The sequence below is a fragment of the Staurois parvus genome, unplaced genomic scaffold (genome assembly GCF_062004578.1).
Source record: "Staurois parvus isolate SC_StPar_1 unplaced genomic scaffold, SC_StPar_1.0 ptg000143l, whole genome shotgun sequence".
In the NCBI taxonomy this organism is placed as follows: domain Eukaryota; kingdom Metazoa; phylum Chordata; class Amphibia; order Anura; family Ranidae; genus Staurois; species Staurois parvus.
Window position 1 is genome coordinate 1,891,733 of NW_028317939.1, and position 23,991 is coordinate 1,915,723.

Sequence of the window (23,991 nt, forward strand, 5' to 3'; positions counted from 1 at the left end):
GGGGGATATGATCTCCATGTATAATACATAAGGGGGGGATATGATCTCCATGTATAATACATAAGAGGGGATATGATCTCCATGTATAATACATAAGGGGGGGATATGATCTCCATGTATAATACATAAGGGGGGATATGATCTCCATGTATAATACATAAGTGGGGATATGATCTCCAGAATTGATTCTTGCAGACTTGTGGGAATTTGACAGATTCACTTTACATATACCATGCAAACAAATACTTTTTGATTCTCTCAGAAAAAATGAGAGGGGAGCGATTCAGTAGTTTGGTAGTAGCGGTAGTAGTAGTAGCAAAACACAGTTGGGCAGGGCTGACACCATTTCTTTTGATTTCAGTCAACAAACTCCTGAGTGTTGTCAGCCCACAGCAGGACTTAGACGCTGGCTCCATTTCTGGCAGGATCAACAGGTATCATTCTGTACTGTCAGGGTCTTTAAAGGGATAAAACACGAGGAAACTTGCACACGTTGCAGAGATGGACTTCATGCGTTTTTTTTCCCTGACATACACTTTAATTACAGCGGTAACTTCTGCCGAGTCCAACAATCCCTTACTAACAAAAACAAACTGTACCGGAAATGTTGGATATCTCTCCTTCTGGACACGGGACGCACTCATAGCAGCATTTATGTATGGAAGATCCAATTTTTTTTCTGCTGCCGGGCAAACAGGGATCTGAGCATCGAGATACCGGAACCTGAAATCAGACATTATTATTATTATTATAATTTTGTAAAAGTCCATCTTATCTCATGAGGCGATACAAACTAAATGTTACAAATAGGACTGAGGTTGGGGTTTGTCTCTACCATGGGTTCAAGGTGAATTCTGCAGGTTTGGGCTCCATTCTTTGAAGCCTCTACCTATGCTCTTTGTCTCTAGTAAATTTGCTCCCAGCCTTACAATTGAAAAAGATCCTTTTTATGAAAAAGCGTTGCCCCTCCTCTATTCTATTCTATTTGCTATGGTAACGGAACAATTAGCGTAAGCAATCACAGCTCTATTGATTCTATTGGACATAGAAATAGGGAACATAAAGTACGCTTGTTGGCTGAGGATGTGACCTTCATGCCATCTAAGCAGCTTGGCACCAGAGCAGGAGATGGTAGCAGAGCCAGTATGCAGGCAATGACCAGCGGCAGCCAGGGAACAAGGAACCGAGTCAGCAGGCAGAGCGAGTCCAGGAGGCAGGCCAAGGTCGGTATCAGCTGAGCAGCGCAGCACACAATCAGCGGGCAAAGACAAGTCCAGTAAACAGGCCGAGGTCAGAAGGAGGAGAGGAACAAAGTTAATACAGGAGCAACAGCAAAGTCTAGGAGATAGCCGGGCCATACACAGGTAAGCAGGATCAATGGATCAAGTCTCAGGAATACAGGCACAAGCTGAAGACCATTCAGCAACTGCTGACCACAATGAACTGGAATAGTACATCTAGGATTTAGTGATTGTCTGCTTGGTTGCAGTTGTGACCTGCAGGAGAAGCTTGAATTGTTGGAAGGTGAGGTCAGGGTTTTTTATATTGAGTAGAGTTATTGCTGGATTGACTATTGAGTATCAAAAAGCATGGATAGTGTATGAAAAATTTCAGTACAGAAAGAATGGACTATCGGGCATTATCACCAGATATGATGGTGGCTACCTGGTATGGTGTGGCCATTGAAAAAAGAACTGGCAGGCACTAGGTACCATCTAAAGCGGACTTTACAGTTGATTTCCATGGCGATCTTGATTTGAGATGAGGATTTAGTGGCAGACCAAATTGTGGGCAGGTCTTCTGGCTCCAACTGAAGTCCAAAATCTCTCTTCCATTTGGTGATATATAAAAGGTGTTGGACAAACAACACAGTAGTCAGGCATAAAGGGCAGAGATGAGGCCTCGGGCATGGGGGTCTCGCCTACAGGTATGTTCAAAGCTGGTTAAGTGGGGGGAAGGATGGGTCAGATTGTTAAGAGGGATGAAAAAGTATTAAATCTGGAGGTATCTAAAGATGTCAGTAGTGGGAAGATCAGAAGTTTCGCACAAGGCAGGAAAGGATTTAAAGGAAGTAGGGGTCATGAGGTTGTGGGCATGAATGAAAACAGGCCTCAAAAGAGGTCACGGACCAGGAAGAGGCAGGCAGAGGAACAGACCTGAAAAGAGGTGGGTGAGGTCCAGGCTGGCTAGATGGCAGCGTTGCATAGAAAGGATAGCAATGAATTGTGAGGTGATTGGAGGTTATATTTGAACTTCAATCTATCCCAGAGGGTCATAAAGTGCCGCATAACTTGGTTAGAGAGGTTTCTGTGATCAGAATGGTGGAGCCAGTGTAGGTTGGCAACCGAGAGTGGGTCCCAACCTACAGATTGCCAAACTACCCAGAGTAGAGTTTCAACAGTGGTAGGCATTTGGGCAGTAGGACTAGATGTGCTGCCTGATAGTACTTAGTGAAATAAAAAAGGCCAAGGCCATCCTTAAGTTTAGGAGTGAAAATAATAGTTTTAGGTACATGGGGTCTAGTCTTATTCCACACAAAGATCAGGATTCAACATTGCAGGATCCTGAGGAAATGTGTTGGAACGGGAATAGGAAGAACTTGAAAGAGGTATAAAATCTTTGGAAGAATGGTCATTTTGACAATGATAATACAATCTAGCCATGCTAGAGGAACCGTAGACCAGGAGTTCATGAGGGTTGTGAGGTGAGATAACATAGGAGGATAGTTCAAGGAGTACAGGTCATCTGAGTTAGCAGGAAGCTGTATGCCAAGATAAGGGATAGATTTTGTCAACCAAGTAAATGGCAAGACTTCCTGCATTTGTTGTAAGAGAGAAGGCGGTAGGGTTAGGTTAAGAGCATGAGGATTACGTTTCAGGCCAGAGATTGCTGCAAAATGGTCCAAGAGTTTAAGAAGGTTGGAAGTGGAGATTAAGGGTGAGGTCATAAAGAGAAGGACATCATTAGCAAATAAACACAGTTTGTGATGATGGCCTCCCAATTCCAGACCCTTGATATTAGGATTTTTCGTGAATTAGCTGAGTCAAGGCTCAACAGCCAAAGTGAAATAAGGAGAGGAGATAGTGGACAGCCCTGTCTGGTTCCTCTACAGATATTAAAGATGTCTGACTTACAACCTTCAAATTTTATTAATTATTTAGGGTGCATGTAGAGAGAAAAGGTCCAATTAAGGAAATGGGGACCAAAACACCAATGTTTAAGGACATAGGGCATGGAGGTAAGGCCATGAGACAATATCAAAAGTTTTTTTTTTTACGAAAGTTGTCTCCAGCTTAATGGAGTGGTATAAAATCCATCTGGTCTTTATGGACTATGTGGCTAGCATCTTAGCTAGGAGCTTAACATCAAGATTGAGGAGAGAGAGAGGTCTGAAACTGGCACATGAGGTATCATCAGAATGTGGTTTAGGGATCATGGAAATTAGTGCAGTAAGCGTTTCTGGGCGGAAGGAGTGAGCATCTAAAGGGAAATTAAAAGCCTTCATCAGTAGAGAGCTAATAAGTCAGACATTTTTTATAATGGGTAACTGAGAAGCCATCTGGCCCAGGCATTTGTTAGATTTACAAATTTTAATGGCCTCTAGGAACCTTTAAATCTGTGATTGGTTTCTCCAGTTTCTCACGTTGGGAGAGAAAGAGGGTCGGAAGAGTAATCAAAGGTACCGTTGGAGGCATAGAGAGTGGCTAGTTGGCTATGAAATTCATGCAGAACCTTTGAGGGGTTGCTAGAATAGGAATTTTTAGAGATTTTCTGTATAATAGGTTTAGGCGGGCAGTTAGATTTAAGGAGGGTCAGTGCTAGGAAAGTATCTGGCTTGTTGGCTTGTGGCAAGATCTGTGTAGTGCCTTCTCTGCGGACTCAGTCAAGAAAATATCTAGTTCAAGTCTGGTTTTGTCTAAGGTCTGCCAGTTGAAAGAAGTGTGGTTAAAATGAAAAGCTTCATGGGATTGGGTTGTCAATGTGTAAGGGAGGATCACGGAGGAAAGTGTGATGGGTAGGTTCTGACAGATAATAAGATGTGGTCAATTCAGGAGAATGTTTCGTGTGAGTGAGAGTAATACTGTAGATATATTGGTATCTGGAAGGATTAAACTCATGCCAGGAATCTAGAAGTGAGTGCTGGTTGAGAAGTTGTCAGAATGACAATCTGTTGGAACTATCTGAGACAGGAACCGGGATTTTTTCCAGGAAAGGATAAGGGACCAGATTGGAATCTCAGCATACTAATAGGGTATCTTTCTCATGTGGTTCCACTAGTTGCAGGAGGTGGGAGAGGAAAGAGATCAGACTTTTATTTGGAGCATATTATGAGATTCACAGTAATTTTAGTGTCAAAGAGATGTCCTGGTGAAATAATAAATGATCCTTCAGGGTCTGCAATCTCTGTCGAGGGGGTAAGAGGGGTAATACAATGAAATGCTATTAGGACACCTCTACGCTTGGAGTCAGCAGAGGCAGTAAAAATGTAAGTAGGTAGGAGCTCCTGTAGAGTTTTGAGGTGTGACGTTTTGTGAAACGCATCTCCTGTACGCAGACAACGTAAGGTTTAGATGAAAGATTTGAAGGCCTTTACACATTTACTGGGAGAGTTTAGTCTCTGTGCATTGAGAGTAATCACATTTAATGTGGCCATGGAAAATAGTGAACAGTATGCTCAACTGGGATGGTGCACTCAACCATTGACCTCTCCCCAGGAGGAAAAAAGTGAGAAAAAAGGAGAAAGAGGAAGTGTCATGGGTCCCCCACACGCCACGCCCACAGCGACTAGCTAACCGAGGTGCGCACGTGCGTCCGTGACTTGCGGTAAGAGGGAATAAAGTGGACTTAACTTTGAATATATAAAACCTTTCATAAGATCAGCTGTGATATACTTACACAGCCCGCTCTACCATTTGGCCACCACCAGAGGGAGACTCCACTCCAATCCAGCTGGTCAACCACACACTGGCAGATACAAATCTTACATACAATCTGGTGCACTGATTAGAGTTGAGGACCAGTTTAGCAATTACACACCCTTCTAGAGTCCCTCCAGCTATCCTACAGCTGGGCCTCGTTAGGAGGAAGTAGGTGTGGCTGCTGCACAGACTGCTGGAGGTGCAGAGTTTGTGTCTCTGCAGGCAATTTAGGCCAAACTTGAAGCCTGGGCTTTTATTTTACTGTAAGGCCCAAGGCTGGATGGCCGAGCCCGGCCATGATCTGGGCGGGGGACCTCCCTCAGGGTGAGCCTAGTACCGGTCCCATGGAAGTGGAGGACCTGGGAAGTGCCCCTAAAGAGGGGGAAAGCTACGCTACATATCGTGGGCGAGTGACGGCTCATGTGGCCAGAATCAAGAAGGAAGAGGAGAGGCTGAATAAGATGCGGCTGGATCTGAAAAAGAAAAGATCCGGGTATGAGCGGGTGTGGAGCACCAAGAGGCAGCTGATGAGGCCCAAGATGGACGCCATGGAGCAGGCTGTCCGTCGGCAGGCCAACCTCGTGTCATCCCTGAAGCAAGCCAGCGGGATCCTGATGGAGAAATTCTCCAATGAGGAGCACTTCAGACAAGCCAGGAAACGATCGATGGCAGAGGTGAGACCTATGGAGGAAGTCTCGTCTGCGGACCTATCAGAGCCGGCCAGAGCACCAGTGACGTCGGATGGGCTTTCCCCAGCCAATGGTGGTGGAGGTGGTTCTGGAGGCCGGAGTGGAGCAGATGCCAGGAACTAACCCTGCCCATCAGCAGGCGCAACTGGAGTGGAGGTCACAGGAGACTCCCGGTGATGGTGCGGCGGGGCTAGGCTTCATAACGGAGTTGGAGTCTCCGCTACATGGCCGGCAATTTGCCTTCACATCCGAGGAGTCAGGTGATGAGGGGTGTAGTCAGCAGAAGCCGGTGAAGCAGCGGGGGAGGGAGAAGGCTGTGTATGTGCGGCTGGAACGAATCTCCAGTGAGCTGCTGCCAAAGGGGCGGGGGGATGAAGTGGCAGGGAAGACAGCAGGAAACCTGCAGAGTGGGAGGGTGAGTAATTTTGCAGGGGAGCAGGTTGCTGTGCAGAGTATTGCTTCTGAGGGGGAGGTGTCAGCTGCTGACCAGAGTATTGCTCCAGTGGGGGAGGTGTCAGCTGCTGTGCAGAGTATTGCTCCAGTGGGGGAGGTGTCAGCTGCTGTGCAGAGTATTGCTCCAGTGGGGGAGGTGTCAGCTGCTGTGCAGAGTATTGCTCCCACAGGTAATGTGTCAGCTGCTGTGCAGAGTATTGCTCCCACGGGTAATGTATCAGCTGCTGTGCAGAGTATTGCTCCCACGGGTAATGTGTTATCTTATGTGCAGAGTATTGCTCCAGTGGGGGAGGTGTCAGTTGCTGTGCAGAACATTGCTCCAGTGACGGAGGTGTCAGCTGTTGTGCAGAGTATTGCTCCCATGGGTAATGTATCAGCTGCTGTGCAGAGTATTGCTCCAGTGGGGGAGGTATCTGCTGCTGTGCAGAGTATTGCTCCAGTGGGGGAGGTATCTGCTGCTGTGCAGAGTATTGCTCCCACGGGTAATGTGTCAAGTGCTGTGCAGAGTATTGCTCCCATGGGTAATGCTCCTTCTATGTCAAGTGTTGTGAAGGGGGTGTCTGCCTCCTCTCCCCCCCCTGTACTGGATTATTCTGCTGCCCTAAGAAGGGGGCAGGCTGCGGTGTATCCGCCTGTAGTAAGCATGGGGGGGCCTGCGGCACAAAGAAGGAACGTTGTGCAGATAAGATGGGAAGGGAAAGCCCCGCCCCCAATCAGAAGGGAAGTGGTGGATCGCATCATTGAGATGGGCTTTAGGGCTCATGACATATTTGCCTTCATAGCCCCATTGGGGTCCGGCGAATATGACATTTCTTTTCAGAGGCCGGAAGGTCTAGAAACATTCTGGATAAAGTTTGAGAACCAGTGTAAAGGGACCCCAAGGTGGGAGGGGCTAGTACCTAAAGTGGTGTCGCGTCAGTCGTTAACCAAGAATATAACCATCTTGGTGAGGAATGAAACCATCCCGGCAGCTGACATTACTATCTGGTTGGGGAAATATGGGGATGTTTTGTCCCCCATAAGGAAGATTACAGATGATGGGGGGATATGGACAGGTGGGGGGATATGGACAGGTGGGGGGACATGGACAGGTGGGTGGGCAGCAACAGTTAGACTACATACGGAGGATAATAAGATCAAGCATGTGCCCACTTCAGCATTCCTGGGAAGACAGGCTGACCATTTTTTACGCCGGCCAGCCTAAAGTCTGCCACCGGTGTGGAAACAAGGGGCATTTTGCAGCGACATGTGAAATCCTGAAATGTTCTCTGTGTCAGGGGGTGGGGCATACAGCCAGAGAGTGTCATTTAATAAGGTGTAATCTTTGCCAACAGCTGGGGCACTCATACAGTAAGTGCCCAGAGGCACTCCACAATTTGTCCGGGCTCATGGGGGAGCTGGACCGGATGGATGCTGAGGAGAGGGGTGAGGAGCCACCCCCCCTCCCCCCTTCCTCAGACAAATCTGACACCGAGGGTTCTTTGGTGCTGTCGATGCCTGTTGTGGCCCCTAATGTGTCTGTACTCTCTCCCTCTGGAGAGTCTCCCACTGTCTCTGTGTCCCCCCAAATATCTTTCCCAGTGTTGTCTACCCCTGCCCCCAGTGTTCCTATCCCCCCTGTTAGGAAAAACCGAGGCGTTGGAGCCAAGAAGGCATCTGGAGCGCCTTCGGTGATGCTTCCCCCCGTACTTCTCCCACGGCGCCGCCGAAAATCTGGTGGGGATGTGGTGGCATCTGAGGTGGTTGGCAAGGAGGCAGGATTGGTATCTGTCCCTAAGGAAGGTGGGTTAAGTAAAGTGACCAAGGGAGAGGGGTGGTCTGTGGTTGGGAAGGGATGGAGCAGGGTAGGGTTGTCCCCTGCATCGTCTGTTTCCTCTTTGGAAGTAGAGATTGTATCTGGCAACAAGTTTGAGGTCCTCTCCGGGGAGGAAGGGGATTCTGGAGGTACCCTCTCCCCTATGGATGATGGGGTTGGAAAGGGAACCCAAAAGAAAGTCAGGTCCTCTGCAAAGCAGAGGAAGACAAAGGCTAAGAAACGACCATCTCAATTACCTTGATGGCAGTTCCCGCTCCGATAAATGTGGCAACCATTAATGTTGCCAGCATAAAGTCTGTAGGTGCTAGAAGTGCGGCCTTATTTTTGCTCAGCAGTATTTGTGCTGATGTTTTGTTTTTGCAAGAGACCAGGCTCAGCAGTCTGGCTGATGTCCATCTGGCGAAGAGGGAGTGGAGGTGTGGTCCTTCCTTCTGGTCTCTTGCGGCCGAACCTTACAGCGGAGTTGCAGTACTTTTTTCCGGCATGGTAATGTGTCGGCGGGTCATTGAGGTGGAGATTGGAAGATGTATGGTCTTGGACATCCTTGTGAAGGGGCAAGAGCTAAGGCTCATTAACATCTACGGTCCCCAGTCTACGTGGGGTAGGAAATGCCTCTTTACAAGGCTTAAGCCTTTCCTTTTTACATCCCGGCAAGTTGTCTTTGGAGGAGACTTTAATACTGTCACTAGGCTTAAGGACAGGAAGGGCTCCAATGACAGGCTGGAGTATGACAGCGTTTTTTTAAATGCAATAGTTAGGGAAGCAGGTCTGGAGGATGCCTTAATTAAGCGCAGCCCGGAAAGCACGGGATTCACTTTTAGGCGAGGTAGAAGTGAGAGTAGAATAGATAGTTTTTTTTTAAAGGGGGACTCCGCCTTCTCGGCACCTGTGTGTCAGGTGGTGGAGTTTTCCGACCACCTTTTGCTGACTGTGTCTTTGAATGTTTCAGATACGCCACCAAAGGGGAGGAATTTCTGGAGATTGAATTCAACTCTGCTGGACGATGAGGAGGTGAGACAATCCTTTGAGGATTTTTTTCAAGCTCAGGAGACCATCCTGGATTTCTGCAGCAGTAAGTCGGAGTGGTGGGAGCTTACCAAAGTGTGGATTGGCAGGTTTTTCAAGGCCCTAGGTAAAAAAAAACAATTTGATAAGTATGTTGCCTACCAACAGCTGCGGAGGAGGCTTGATCGCCTTGTCTCTGAGGGTGGAGATTCGGGGGCAATCTCAGAGATTAAGCTTCTCCTGAAGAAGTATCTGTATGACCGGCATGCCTCTTTGGTTCTGGAGAGGGATTATGGGAAATACCATTCGCCTGACCCTTACCAGAACTGCAAGCAAGGTATAGCGATTAAAACGGTCACCGGTCTGAGAGATAGTATGGGATCTCTAACAAAATCCAGGGCAGGGATCTTGGAGGTCTCAAGGGCATTCTTTGAAGATCTCTTGGGGGAGAAGCACCTCAACCAGGCAAGGATGTCAAGCTTTTTGGAGTCTACGCCAGGTCTGGAAAACAACATTCCGCCCACAAGTTTGACAGGTGAGATCACAGTTGAAGAGGTAGTCAAAGCCATAGATAGTCTGGCCATCAAGAAGACGCCTGGGCCAGACGGCTTGACAGCAGAATTCTTTCAGATTTTTAAGTCCAGATTGGCACCTCGCCTTGCGGAGGTCTTTAATAGCTGTCTGGATGAGGGTTCACTCCCTCCCTCCATGAGGAAATCGGCTGTGATATTGCTGTCAAAGGGTAAGGACCCCTCGATAATTGAGAATTGGCGCCCCATCATCCTTCTCAATGTCGATAGGAAGATTCTGGCCAAGATCCTTTTCTGGCACTTGTCGTCAGTGGCAGACGGGTTACTTTTGCAGCGTCAGCACTGCTCGGTTCAGGGCAGAAGTACGTTCACAGCGGTGTTACCTGTCCGGGAGGTTCTGGAGCGATGCAGGGCTGATGGCAGTGGGAAGTATTTGCTGGCACTGGATCAGGCCAAGGCCTTTGATCGAGTAGATCATAAGTACCTCTGGCATCTCCTTGACCGGTATGGCCTGGAAGGGAGGTTTATTGGCTGGTTGAAAACATTGTACAGAGGGGCGGAGAGCTTCAATGCTTGGGCGACCCTTGGAGGTTGGCTCTAGGGTGCGCCAGGGGTGTCCGCTGAGTCCCTTGCTCTATGACTTTGCCATTGACCCCTTCATCAGGAGGCTAGATGGTGGGGCTTTGGGTGGGGTGCCAGTGGGTGCTACTGGTGAGCCGCCTTTGAGAGTCGTGGCCTATGCCGATGATGTGTCTGTTTTCATCTCTGGGACTGAAGAGGCGCAGGAGGTGGTCTCAGAGATGGAAAAGTATGCGGAGGCATCAGGCTTCAAGATCAATCATGAGAAAAGTTTTCTGGATGGGTAGGGAAGGTGAGAACTTCTCGCTTCCGGATACCTTCCCGGAGCCCCAGCGAAAGATCAAAGTGTTAGGCATCACATTTGGCCCTGATGATTATGGTAAATCGAATTGGGAATCCAGGTTGTCTGATGCTGAGGTTAAAGTGAGATGCTGGAAGGGGTGGCGACTCTCCTTAAGGGAAAGGGTCGATCTGATCAGGACTTACCTGATTCCAGTCTTTTTGTACGTCAGTTACGTTTGTCTCTTGTCAGAGTCTCTCTATACTAGGGTCTACAGCTGTTTCTTCCAGCTATTATGGGGAAGCAGACTGAACCTAGTGAAGCGGAATGTGACCTACCGGTTCAGGAGGGAGGGTGGCCTAGGGATGGTAAACCCGATCGTTTTCTTCTCTGTTATGTTTGTAAAACATAATTTTGGTAATATGCTGAAAGAGAAGCCGCCTGCATGGGTAGGTTTGTTTTGGGCTTGGTTTAAACCCTTTCTGAGCTGTTGGGAGAGTGGCGGGCCAGTGAGAAGCCTGAGAGTCAAGCACGGTAAGCTCCCGGCTTATGTTGCCCTGAGCTTGAAAATACTTAGGCGGTGGTGAGTGATGGCGGAGAAGGTCAGATCTGGTCGTGGCCACTGCTTTTCATGCACCGCTGGCCTTGAAGGATTGCCCAGGCCATAGTCTGTGGGAGGGCTTAAGATTGATAAATACGGAAAGGATTCCCTTACAATTTAGGGACCAGGCCTGGCTCGCGTTCCATGGCAGGCTATATGTGAGGGGAAATTGAAGTGCCGTTCTCTGGACAACCGTGGTTGTCCGAGGACGGAGTGTGGGGGTGAAGTGGAGACTATGGACCACTTCTTGCTTCAGTGCCCTTTCAATATAGAGGTGTACAAAGAGGTGGGGAGGGCTCTAGACATCCCCTTCCTGCACTGCATGTCTTATGCAGAGTGGGTATATGGGACATTTGAAAGACACGTGGATTTTAATTTTGACACTCTTTTTCTAGTTTGTCTAGTGGTTCGATATTTCACTTGGAATGCACGGTGTCAGGTTTCCATTCGGCAGAAAATCCTTCCTGTCTCGGTGGTTGTATATGACATTCTTGGTGAGGTTGGGAAAATTCGGGGTCTTGAGAAAGATAGACTGTGGCGAAGGGCCTGGATAGAGTCGTGGAGGAATATCAGGTCTGTAGCCGTGGTCTGTTGATCTCTGGGTGAGGATGCTGTTCTTTTTTTTTTCTCTGAGTGTTCCACTCCCTTAGATTTTGGATGAAGAATTTTTGAAGAGAGGCTACGTACATTTGAAGACCTGCGTTTCTCAGCCTTTGTTCTGCATTTTTTGTTTTGTGTGTTAAATACATTTATGATATTTCCAAAAGGGCCTAAGTATGTGTATAGGTGGATGAGGCATAAAGGCCTCTTTTTTGTCTGACAGGCCGAAAGGCCCTTTGTCAAAGCCTGATAGACTGAATAAGCTGCTGTTAAGATTTTTCCTCCCCGAATCTCAGACAGGCCAAATACCTCGTCATGAGTAATATGGGCCATAATGGCACCGCCCCTACCTTATGGGCCAAAAGGACCTTTGGGATTTTTTTTTTTTCTTGTGAAAACTTATCCACATAGCGGAAGACTCCCATACAGGCCAGTGCTGTGATATAGTCCATAAAGGCCCTGACATTTTTATATTATGCTTTCCTATTTTTTGCCATAAAGGCGTATATCGATTTATGTTATATTTTTTGATTATGCTTTGTGAATTATTACTGTATTTAGTTGATCTTTGTTTAGACCATTCGTATGGTATTTTGTATTTATTTATTTGTATATATCAACTTTATATTTTTGTAAGAAAATGTTTTTTTGTTGCTGGTGGCAAGACCTTTTAATAAAAAAATTTCCAGCTATCCTACAGCTTTAACCCCGGTGTTAATCACTCTTCCACTTTCCACACCCCCCCACACCAGACACACCACAAAAGGAAGCCTGCCACCACCCAACAGTTTATCCGCAGAACGGTCTGCTGGGACACCCCACACACACAGATCTCCGTCTGGCCGATCTGTTACCTTTTACAATCTGCATGCAATCTGCCCACACACAGTGCAATTGCATACAGATTGGCAATGAGCTTGACCGAGCATTTAAAGGCACTAAAATACGATACAATCTAATCCAATCTAATCTCTCCAATCTAATCTCTCCGGAGATACGAGCATGTGCTTAAATACCCAGAAGTCAAAAATTAATTTTAAGATTTAATTTCCCGAAGTGGGCAGTGCATAAAATATGTACAAAATATAAAAAGTTACAGAAATACAAGAAGACACACAAATGACTATTCACTATAAAATAAAAAGGGAATAAAAGACAGAATAAAACTTTACCAGGATTTACCCTGCGACTGGAGCAAGTCAGAAAAGACAGCAATCGATCAACCAGCTCCATACGAATCGCCATGTTCCAATGTCCGGGTACTCCATTTATGGGGATATAGACGTAGGAGGGACATTAGTCTTCGGCCAGTGGACCCTGGGGGTGTTCCTGCACCCACCCACAGGATGTTCTGGGTACTGACTTGCCCAAGTTCAATTGGGCCAAGACTGGCTTGAAACACCAAGTTGGGGATTGGATTTCCGACACCAGCGCATCAGTCTGATCGCGAAAGTACCAAATACTGTTCAACTGTCGCACTCCAGCGCCATCTAACCATTTCCTGCATTTTCCTGACCTTCTACGTAATCCACAAATATGGTTTTCATACATCGGTGTGGCGCACAGCATGCACTAGTGGAAGGAAGCATGCTCTCTGCCTGCTTCACTTGAACTCTTCTTGTGCTGACCTCACACCAAACCCCCTGTTGGATTACTTGCTACATAGACTCTCCCTTGGCTCTCGGTGTTGGACTTTAAGTGTGTTGGTCCTTCCATCTCGCCCTGGACTGGCGTATTCACCCTCCCTGTGAACTTCCCTATTCGGTGACTGTCATCTGTTTGCCTCAATAAAGCTTTGTGCATTTGCCATCTACTCTGTGTGTTCGGTCCTGCCTACGCTCCGTCACAGGGGATATGATCTCCATGTATAATACATAAGGGGGATATGATCTCCATGTATAAATACATAAGGGGGGATATGATCACCATGTATAATACATAAGGGGGATATGATTTCCATGTATAATACATAAGGGGGATATGATCTCCATGTATAATACATAAGGGGGATATGATCTCCATGTATAATACATAAGGGGGATATGATCTCCATGTATAATACATAAGGGGGGATATGATCTCCATGTATAATACATAAGGGGGATATGATCTCCATGTATAATACATAAGGGGGGATATGATCTCCATGTATAATACATAAGGGGGGATATGATCTCCATGTATAATACATAAGGGGGGATATGATCACCATGTATAATACATAAGGGGGGATATGATCTTCATGTATAATACATAAGGGGGATATGATCTCCATGTATAATACATAAGGGGGATATGATCTCCATGTATAATACATAAGGGGGGATATGATCTCCATGTATAATACATAAGGGGGGATATGATCTCCATGTATAATACATAAGGGGGGATATGATCACCATGTATAATACATAAGGGGGGATATGATCTTCATGTATAATACATAAGGGGGATATGATCTCCATGTATAATACATAAGGGGGATATGATCTCCATGTATAATACATAAGGGGGGATATGATCTCCATGTATAATACATAAGGGGGATATGATCTCCATGTATAATACATAAGGGGGGATATGATCTCCATGTATAATACATAAGGGGGGATATGATCTCCATGTATAATACATAAGGGGGATATGATCTCCATGTATAATACATAAGGGGGGGATATGATCTCCATGTATAATACATAAGGGGGGGATATGATCTCCATGTATAATACATAAGGGGGTATATGATCTCCATGTATAATACATAAGGGGGATATGATCTCCATGTATAATACATAAGGGGGGATATGATCTCCATATATAATACATAAGGGGGTATGATCTCCATGTATAATACATAAGGGGGATATGATCTCCATGTATAATACATAAGGGGGGATATGATCTCCATGTATAATACATAAGGGGGATATGATCACCATGTATAATACATAAGGGGGGATATGATCTCCATGTATAATACATAAGGGGGGATATGATCTCCATGTATAATACATAAGGGGGATATGATCTCCATGTATAATACATCAGTGGGGATATGATCTCCATGTATAATACATAAGGGGGGATATGATCACCATGTATAATACATAAGGGGGGATATGATCTCCATGTATAATACATAAGGGGGGATATGATCTCCATATATAATACATAAGGGGGGTATGATCTCCATGTATAATACATAAAGGGGATATGATCCCCATGTATAATACATAAGGGGGGATATGATCTCCATGTATAATACAGAAGGGGGGATATGATCTCCATGTATAATACATAAGGGGGGGATATGATCTCCATGTATAATACATAAGGGGGATATGATCACCATGTATAATACATAAGGGGGGGATGTGATCTCCATGTATAATACATAAGGGGGATATGATCTCCATGTATAATACATAAGGGGGGATATGATCTCCATGTATAATACATAAGGGGGGGATATGATCACCATATATAATACATAAGGGGGGATATGATCACCATGTACAATACATAAAGGGGGATATGATCTCCATGTATAATACATAAGGGGGGATATGAGCTCCATGTATAATACATAAGGGGGGATATGATCTCCATGTATAATACATAAGGGGGGATATGATCACCATGCATAATACATAAGGGGGATATGATCTCCATGTATAATACATTAGGGGGATATGATCTCCATGTATAATACATAAGGGGGATATAATCTCCATGTTTAATACATAAGGCGGGATATGATCACCATGTACAATACATAAAGGGGGTATGATCTCCATGTATAATACATAAGGGGAGATATAATCTCCATGTATAACACATAAGGGGGGGATATGATCTCCATGTATAATACATAAGAGGGATATGATCTCCATGTATAATACATAAGGGGGATATGATCTCCATGTATAATACATAAGGGGGGATATGATCTCCATGTATAATACATAAGGGGAGATATAATCTCCATGTATAACACATAAGGGGGGGATATGATCTCCATGTATAATACATAAGAGGGATATGATCATCATGTATAATACATAAGGGGATATGATCTCCATGTATAATACATAAGGGGGGTATGATCTCCATGTATAATACATAAGGGGAGATATAATCTCCATGTATAACACATAAGGGGGGATATGATCTCCATGTATAATACATAAGGGGATATGATCATCCGGCAGAGACCGAAGGCTGCCTAGGACATCCCTTCTCCCAGAGCTGGGGAAGACTGCCTGCTAGCCACCAGAGATCTGTGAGTACATGCTCACTCCCTGCTTCACTTGAACTGTTCCTGTGCTGAACCCATACCACCCCCCTGTTGGATTACAATTGCTACAGAGACTCACACCACCCCCCTGTTGGATTACTTGCTACAGAGACTCTCCCTTGGCTCTCGGTGTTGGACTTTAAGTGTGTTGGTCCTTCTGTGTCGCCCTGTACTGGCGTATTCACCCTCCCTGCGAACTCCCCCTATTCAGTGACTGTCATCTGTTTGCCTCAATAAAGCTTTGTGCGTTTGCCATCTACTCTGTGTGTTCTGTCCTGCCTACGCTTCCGTCACAGTTACGATTACATATTGCTACTGATCACATCTTATCTACTCAAATCTGTATATTTATGTCACATGCACGTTACATCATGTCACAGGCAGGGGCGGACTGACAACTCATGGGGCCCCTAGGCAATAGGGGATCATGGGGCCCCTGTGTCCTTGCCCAAACTCAAAAAAGCCTATGAAAAAGGTACCAGGGGCATCTCATGCGGCCCCCTACTGACCCTGGGCCCTCGGGCAGTGCCCGAGTTTTTAAATGGTCAGCCTGCCCCTGGTCACAGGTACGTTACAGGGAGAAAGAGTAGCTGCCCAAAAAGAGGGAAAGAAGTGACAGTGTCACATTGTAGGAAGATAAGAACGGAGGAGAAGGGTAGTGCAAAAGAGACAAAAATAAAAATGAGAATATTAGTCTTCATAGGTCAACCAATGAGGAGAATACAAAGATTCACCTGGTGGTCAATTCTGGGCCTGGGAATAACCCACACAGGTATTTGAGAGACTAGAGTAAGGGAACAATGAAGGGGGTCTGCTGTGCTGGTGGAGAGGTTTATGGGAAGGCTGGGGGAGTATTTAAACTAGGATTGAGGGGGAGGGAGAATTAGATTATAATGGGGTAGAAAGATAAGACAGGGGTCAGACCCTATTGGTGGGAGGAATGGGGAAAGATGGGGGGAAGGCTTTGGCAAGTGATAAGAAGGTTCTTATGTTACAAACAACCAGTGGAATTGGTAGCATTTATATGAAAAAAAAATGCAAAATACGTGTACGCAAGGTGTCATTGCATTAAAGTGTTTGTTCCCCAATGCCAGAAGTCTGTCAAGCAAAATAGGTGAGTTGGAAGGTTTGGTGCATGAAGAGAACTATGATTGAATTGGTATTGCTGAATCTTGGCTTCATTCTTCACATGACTGGGCCATTCATATTCCTGGTTATGTTCTCTTTTGGAGAGTGACGAAGTAAATAGGAAAGGTAGTGGTGTCTGTCTCTATGTGAGAAGTGATCTCAGAGTGAGTGTGAAAGAGGACCTAGTTGATGGAGAGTGTGATGAGGCTGAAGTATTATGGGTGTTACTGCACATGGGGGTGCGTACTACAAAGATAACCATTGGAGTTTGTTATAGGCCTCCCAGTGTTAATAAGGAGGTGGAGACTCAGTTCCACCCACAGATGGAAAGGGCTGCAAGGGCTGAGACAGTGATACTAATGGGAGATTTTAACTACCTGGAAATTGACTGGAGTAATGGTACTGCAGGAACAGTTAAAGGGCAAAAATTTATAAACCTTCTACAGGAGAATTTTATGTTACAGTTCATAAAGGCCCCAACTAGGAATGATGCAGACCTTATTACTAATGTTCATTTTAAAGAGCATCTGGGTAGCAGTGACCATAACATGATTTCATTTATTGTTAGCTGTAAACAACAAGCACATACGGGAAAAATAAAAACATTCAACTTTAAGAGAGCACATTTTCCAAGGCCGAGAGCTGCTCTTCTAACTTAGACTGGGGGAGGGGGGAGAATTGGCATTGATAAACACAGCACAGAAATGGGAGTTCTTCAAAGAGACTGTATATGACCACACTGCAAAATATATTCCCATGGGCAAGAAGTATAAAAATCAAACCTATGTGGCTTACGACCAAAGTTACAAAAGCTATAGATAATAAGAAAAGAGCTTTTATTAAATATAAAAATGAAGGAACGTGATCATCGTTTACACATTGCAAAGAATATAAAAGAATATGCAAAAAGGAAATTAAAGCCACAAAAATTGAAAACGAACAATAGATTGCAAAAATCTTCCCCCAAAAATTCTCTAATATATGAATAGTAGAAAGGTCTGGTCCGAGCATGTAGGCCCTTTACAGAACCATCTAGAGGGGGTGACTGGGGACAAAGAGAAGGCCAATATATGAAATCCCTTCTTCAGCTCTGTGTATACAAAGGGGCATGTGGGGCTCCTGTCCATAATGGGTGTGGTACTGACACAGCTCCAGATGATCCACATTGGCTCACAAGTGATATGATCCAGAAATATTTAGACAGAATAAAGGTGAATAAAGCCCCTGGACCGGATGGCATACACCCACGGGGACTTAAGGAATTCAGCTCTGTCATCTCACAGCCATTGTTTCTCATTTTTAGGGACTCTTTAATGACTGGCATAGTACCGCTGGATTGGCGTAAGGCCAATGTGGGGCCAATATTTAAAAAGGGGTCAAAATCTTTCCCAAGTAATTATAGACCTGTTAGTGTAACGTCTATAGTTGGGAAGATACTGGAGAGTTTAATAAAAGACCACATAGATTAGTTCTTGCTGGAAAAAAATATTTTAAGCAACAGACAGCATGGATTCATGAAAGACAGAAGTTGTTCAACAAATCTGATTGCTTTTTATGAGGGGGTGAGCAAAACCTTGGACAGAGGGGTGGCTGTGGACATGGTATACTTGGACAGAGGGGTGGCTGTGGACATGGTATACTTGGACAGAGGGGAGGCGGTGGACATGGTATACTTGGACAGAGTGGGGCTGTGGATGTGGCATACTTGGAGAGAGGGGTGGCTGTGGATGTGGTATACTTGGACAGAGGAGTGGCTGTGGACGTGGTATACTTGGACAGAAGGGTGGCGGTGGACTTGGTATACTTAGACAGAGAAGTGGCTGTGGATGTGGTAAACTTGGACAGAGGGGTGGCGGTGGATCTCGTATACTTGGACAGAGGGGTGGCAGTGGACGTGGTAAACTTGGACAGAGGGGTGGCGGTGGATCTCGTATACTTGGACAGAGGGGTGGCGGTGGATGTGGTATACTTGGACAGAGGGGTGGCAGTGGATGTGGTATACTTGGACAGAGGGTGGCGGTGGACGTGGTATACTTTGACAGAGGGTGGGCGGTGGACGTGGTATACTTGGATTTTGCAAAAGCATTTCTCACAGTTCCCCACACACAGCTAATGTGTAAGGCAAAGTCTACAGGCTGGAAAAATCCATATGTAAATGGATAGAAAACTGGCTAAAAGATCGTATTCAGATATGGTTCAGTGTTATTAGTGGAGTACTCCAAGGTTCAGTGTTGAGACCCTTACTTTGTAATCTATATAATCTATATATCGGGGATTTCAGTCTTTGAAGATGACACCAAGCTGTGCCGGGGAATAACGTCCTTACAGGGTGTCTCCAACTTACAAGCCGACCTCAATGCTCTGTGTAATTGGGGGACTATGGGGCCAATGAGGGTTAATGTTGATAAATGTAATGTTCTGCACTTGGGAGCTAAGAATATGGATCACGGGACACTGGGGCCACACTCACCCTAGTCCAACCCCAACTGGTACCAGACTGGTCCAAGACTGGGCGGTCTGTGGCTGTACGGGTAGCGGGAGGCCATGTCTACCGGATTCCTACTGCAAGGCTTCATCTGGATTGAGGGGCCAGGGCCAGGGACGTTGAAATTGGAGTAATGCAGAACTTGCCAGCTAAGGTTCTCCTTGGAAATGATCTGGGAGTCCTGGTCTCCACTTTTGGCACCGAGACCCCTGCTGAAGCTCATCCAGTCACCACTCGCCACCAAGCTAGAGCGCATGCTGCCGCTCCACCTGCCGAGGTTCCGGTAAGAGTCGAGTACCCACCCCCTGCTGAACTTGTCCCTGCCCTGACCTGGGATTCCACCGCTGATTTCGCTAAAGAAACAGCCAGGGACCGGACCTTAAACCCCTATAGACAGAGGGCTGGAAGTGATCCTGGGGGATTTGGAGATGTGAGGTATGAGTGGGACCAGGGCAAGTTGTACAGGGTCCACGGGGGAGCAGAGGTGGGAGCTGCCCAAATAACTCACCAGCAGATGGTAGTACCGAGGAAGTATTGGCGTGACCTCCTCCAGATTGTGCATGATATTCCCCTTGCTGGGCATTTGGGCAAGCGACAAACCCTGCATCGCTTAACCCAGAGTTTCTTATGGCCAGGAGTATCGGGGGATGTGTGGGACTACTGTAGGTCTTGTGAGGTCTGCCAGAAGGTAGGGAAGCAGGGAGACAGGCCCAGGGCCACTCTGAGGCCCCTACCGTGGACCTAGTGGGGCCCCTGAAATGGCCTAGTCCCACAGGCAAGAAGAATATCTTGACTAATGTCGACTACGCCACCCGGTACCCGGAGGCCGTAGCGCTGAGAGATGTGCAGGCAGAAACAGTTGCTCAAGCCCTGCTGCAGATCTTTACTCGGGTAGGATTTTCTTGGGGGATCCTGACCGACCAAGGCACGTAGTTCACGGCCGAGCTTACCCGACAACTTTGGAAGTTGTGTGAGATCAGACCGCTGTACAGCTCTCCCTACCACCCCCACACCAATGGGCTCTGTGAACGGTTTAACGGTACGCTGAAACAGCTCCTCCGAATGTTCACCATGTCCCATAAGGGCTGGGAGCGGCATGTTCCCCACCTCCTGTTCGCTTACCAAGAGGTAACGCAGGAGTCCACAGGGTTCTCTCCCTTTGAGCTGCTGTACGGCTTGAGGGTTCAGGGACCCCTGGATCTCCTACGCAAACACTGGGAGGGAGCAGTGGCTGAGGAGGGGACCTCAGTGGTGGCCTATGTGCTGGAGCTCAGGGAGAGTCTACAACGGTTGATGACCTTAGTACGAGACAACCTTGAGGCCGCATAGAGCAGACAGAAACGGTGGTACAACCGGTCTGCCCGAGACCGAACGTTTCACTTAGGACAGAAAGTGTTGGCCTTGAAACCAGTCAGGCATGACAAATTACAGGCTACCTGGCAGGGCCCATACCAAGCAACTCTGTGATACCACGTACATTGTAGCTCGCTGATCGGATGGAAGGATCCAGTGAACCTTCCATGTGAATATGCTGAAACCGTTTATCGAGGAGGAGAGTGTAGCTGCTATATGCGCTCCGGCTACAGATGACTCAGAAACACTTCTTCTGCCAGGGCTCCCGGGGGATGGACAGTCCCAGCTGAGTGTAGCGGATGTAGATATTAGCACACGGCTGCCTCCCAAGGCCCAAGAACAGGTCCGTCAACTGCTCCAAGAGCACCAAGGGCTGTTCTCGTCTCTGCCCGGTTACACCACTACAACTGCCCACCGGGTAGACACGCAGGGTCAGGCCCCCCTGAAGCAGGCAGCCTACCGGGTGCCCGAGTCCATCAGAGAAGGGATGAGAAGAGAGATTAAGGAAATGTTAGATTTAGGTGTGATAGTACCCTCTGACAATCCCTGGGCCTCCCCAGTAGTTCTGGAACCAAAGAAGGACGGAACATCCTGTTCTGTGTGGATTACCGCAGGCTCAATGACCGGACTGTGACCGATGCATACCCCATGCCCCGGATAGATGAGCTGCTGGACTGGATGGCCAAAGGTAATTTTCTTACCACTATCAATCTCTGCAAGGGGTACTGGCAGATTCTGCTGGATGCGGACGTGGTACCAGAGTCGGCATTCATCACTCCTTTCAGCTTGTACCAGTCCAGGGTCATGCCGTTTGGGATGAAGAATGTCCCAGCTACCTTTCAGAGAATGGTAGATAAGCTGCTGGATGGACTGCTGGACTTCTCCTGCGCCTATCTAGACGATATAGCTATCTACAGTGATAGTTGGGAGGATCACCTCCGACACCTCAGGGAAGTGCTTGATCGCATTGGGCAAGCAGGGCTGACCATCCGACCTGACAAATGCCGTGTTGGGGTGTCTGAGGTCAAATATCTAGGACATCGGGTAGGATGTGGGAAGCAACGACCGGCACCGGCAAAGGTAGAAGTGGTAGCAAATTGGCCCACTCCCCAAACTAAGACCAAGTCCTTCCTAGGCACTGCAGGGTACTATCGTAAATTTATCCCCAACTACAGCGCCATTGCTAAACCCCTAACGGATCTGACCCGGAATAATCTGCCCCGACAAGTTGTGTGGTCCCCAGAGTGTGAAACGGCTTTCTAAAAGCTCAAACATGATCTGATCCATGCTCCCATTTTGGCTGCTCCAGACCCTTCCAAACGGTTTTGTGTTCACACAGATGCCTCCACCTTTGGATTGGGCGCTGTTCTGAGCAAATCGGGGATGATGGGAACGACCATCCAGTGGCCTACCTAAGTAGAAAGTTGTTACCCCGGGAGGTGGCCTACGCTGCTGTGGAGAAAGAATGCCCTGCCTTGGTATGGGCCCTCAAGAAATTGCAGCCCTACCTGTACCGTACTCACTGATCACAACCCCCTGGTATGGCTAAATCGGGTCTCTGGGGATAATGGTCGTCTGCTGTGGTGGAGCTTGGCACTCCAACCCTATAACTTTACAATCCAGCACCGACCGGGGAAGCAAAATGCCAACGCGGATGGGATTTCTCGGCAAGCCGAGTTGGAGAAGTGACCCTCTGAATCGACCAGCCCCAAGCGGACCCGTTTGAAGGTCTCACCGGGTCTGACGGGTGTTACACAACAGGGGAGCCTTGTAACGAACTGTCCCTGTGTGATAACATTTTGCCCTTTTTGTTCTGGTTTTCTCCCCTTTGTAAAGCTGGACATGTTTCACAGACATTCTACACTGTTTGATTAGGGAAATGTGGCCTTGTAGTCTTTCGCTTCTATAGAGTTCACACTGTATAGCTTGGTTGTAGGGTTTGTTGTGGGTGGGAAAAACCCGGTGCCAGGCTGTCTGGTGGGGGTGGGGGTGAAGCTGTATATACTGAGCTGTGTTTAATAAACAGTCATTCATTTTCACCCTACACAAAGTTCCGACTCGTGGTTTGGGAGGGCAGGGAAGGGAGTGTTTTTAGCTCTAATACCTGCCTTGGGAGAGTGCTGGAAGACTTGCCAAAAAAGGGGACCATTGGGTGAGACGCACTGCTCTGCACGAGGAAGCCCAGTCGTAATGGTGATCTCCATGTAAAATATTTAAGGGGGATATGATCTCCATGTATAATACATAAGGGGGGATATGATCTCCATGTATAATACATAAGGGGGATATGATCTCCATGTATAATACATAAGGGGGGATATGATCTCCATGTATAATACATAAGGGGGATATGATCTCCATATATAATACATAAGGGGAGATATGATCTCCATGTATAATACATAAGGGGGATATGATCTCCATGTATAATACATAAGGGGGGATATGATCACCATGTATAAAACATAAGGGGGGGATATGATCTCCATGTATAATACATAAGGGGAGATATGATCACCATGTATAATACATAAGGGGGATATGATCTCCATGTATAATACATAAGGGGGGATATGATCTCCATGTATAATACATAAAGGGGGGATATGATCACCATGTATAATACATAAGGGGGGGATATGATCACCATGTATAATACATAAGGGGGGATATGATCACCATGTATAATACATAAGGGGGGATATGATATCCATGTATAATACATAAGGGGGATATGATCTCCATGTATAATACATAAGGGGGGATATGATCTCCATGTATAATACATAGGGGGGATATGATCTCCATGTATAATACATAGGGGGGATATGATCTCCATGTATAATACATAAGGGGGATATGATCTCCATGTATAATACATAAGGGGGGATATGATCTCCATGTATAATACATAAGGGGGGATATGATCTCCATGTATAATATATAAGGGAGGATATGATCTCCATGTATAATACATAAGGGGGATATGATCTCCATGTATAATACATAAGGGGGGATATGATCTCCATGTATAATACATAAGGGGGATATGATCTCCATGTATAATACATAAGGGGGGATATGATCTCCATGTATAATATATAAGGGGGGATATGATCACCATGTATAATACATAAGGGGGGGATATTATCTCCATGTATAATACATAAGGGGGATATGATCTCCATGTATAATACATAAGGGGGGATATGATCTCCATGTATAATACATAAGGGGGGGGGGATATGATCTCCAT

The 23,991-nt window shown here is 46.5% G+C and overlaps 1 protein-coding gene across 1 annotated transcript in view; it reads right to left on the reverse strand.

The window, feature by feature from the left end:
- The window catches only part of LOC149465135 (vomeronasal type-2 receptor 116-like), a 53,758-nt gene that overhangs the window by 2,880 nt on the left and 26,887 nt on the right, over positions 1–23,991 (reverse strand). The window contains exon 4 of the mRNA XM_089673611.1: positions 600–723. Coding sequence (XP_089529737.1) covers positions 600–723 — 124 coding nt within the window. The remainder of the gene's footprint in view (positions 1–599; positions 724–23,991) is intronic.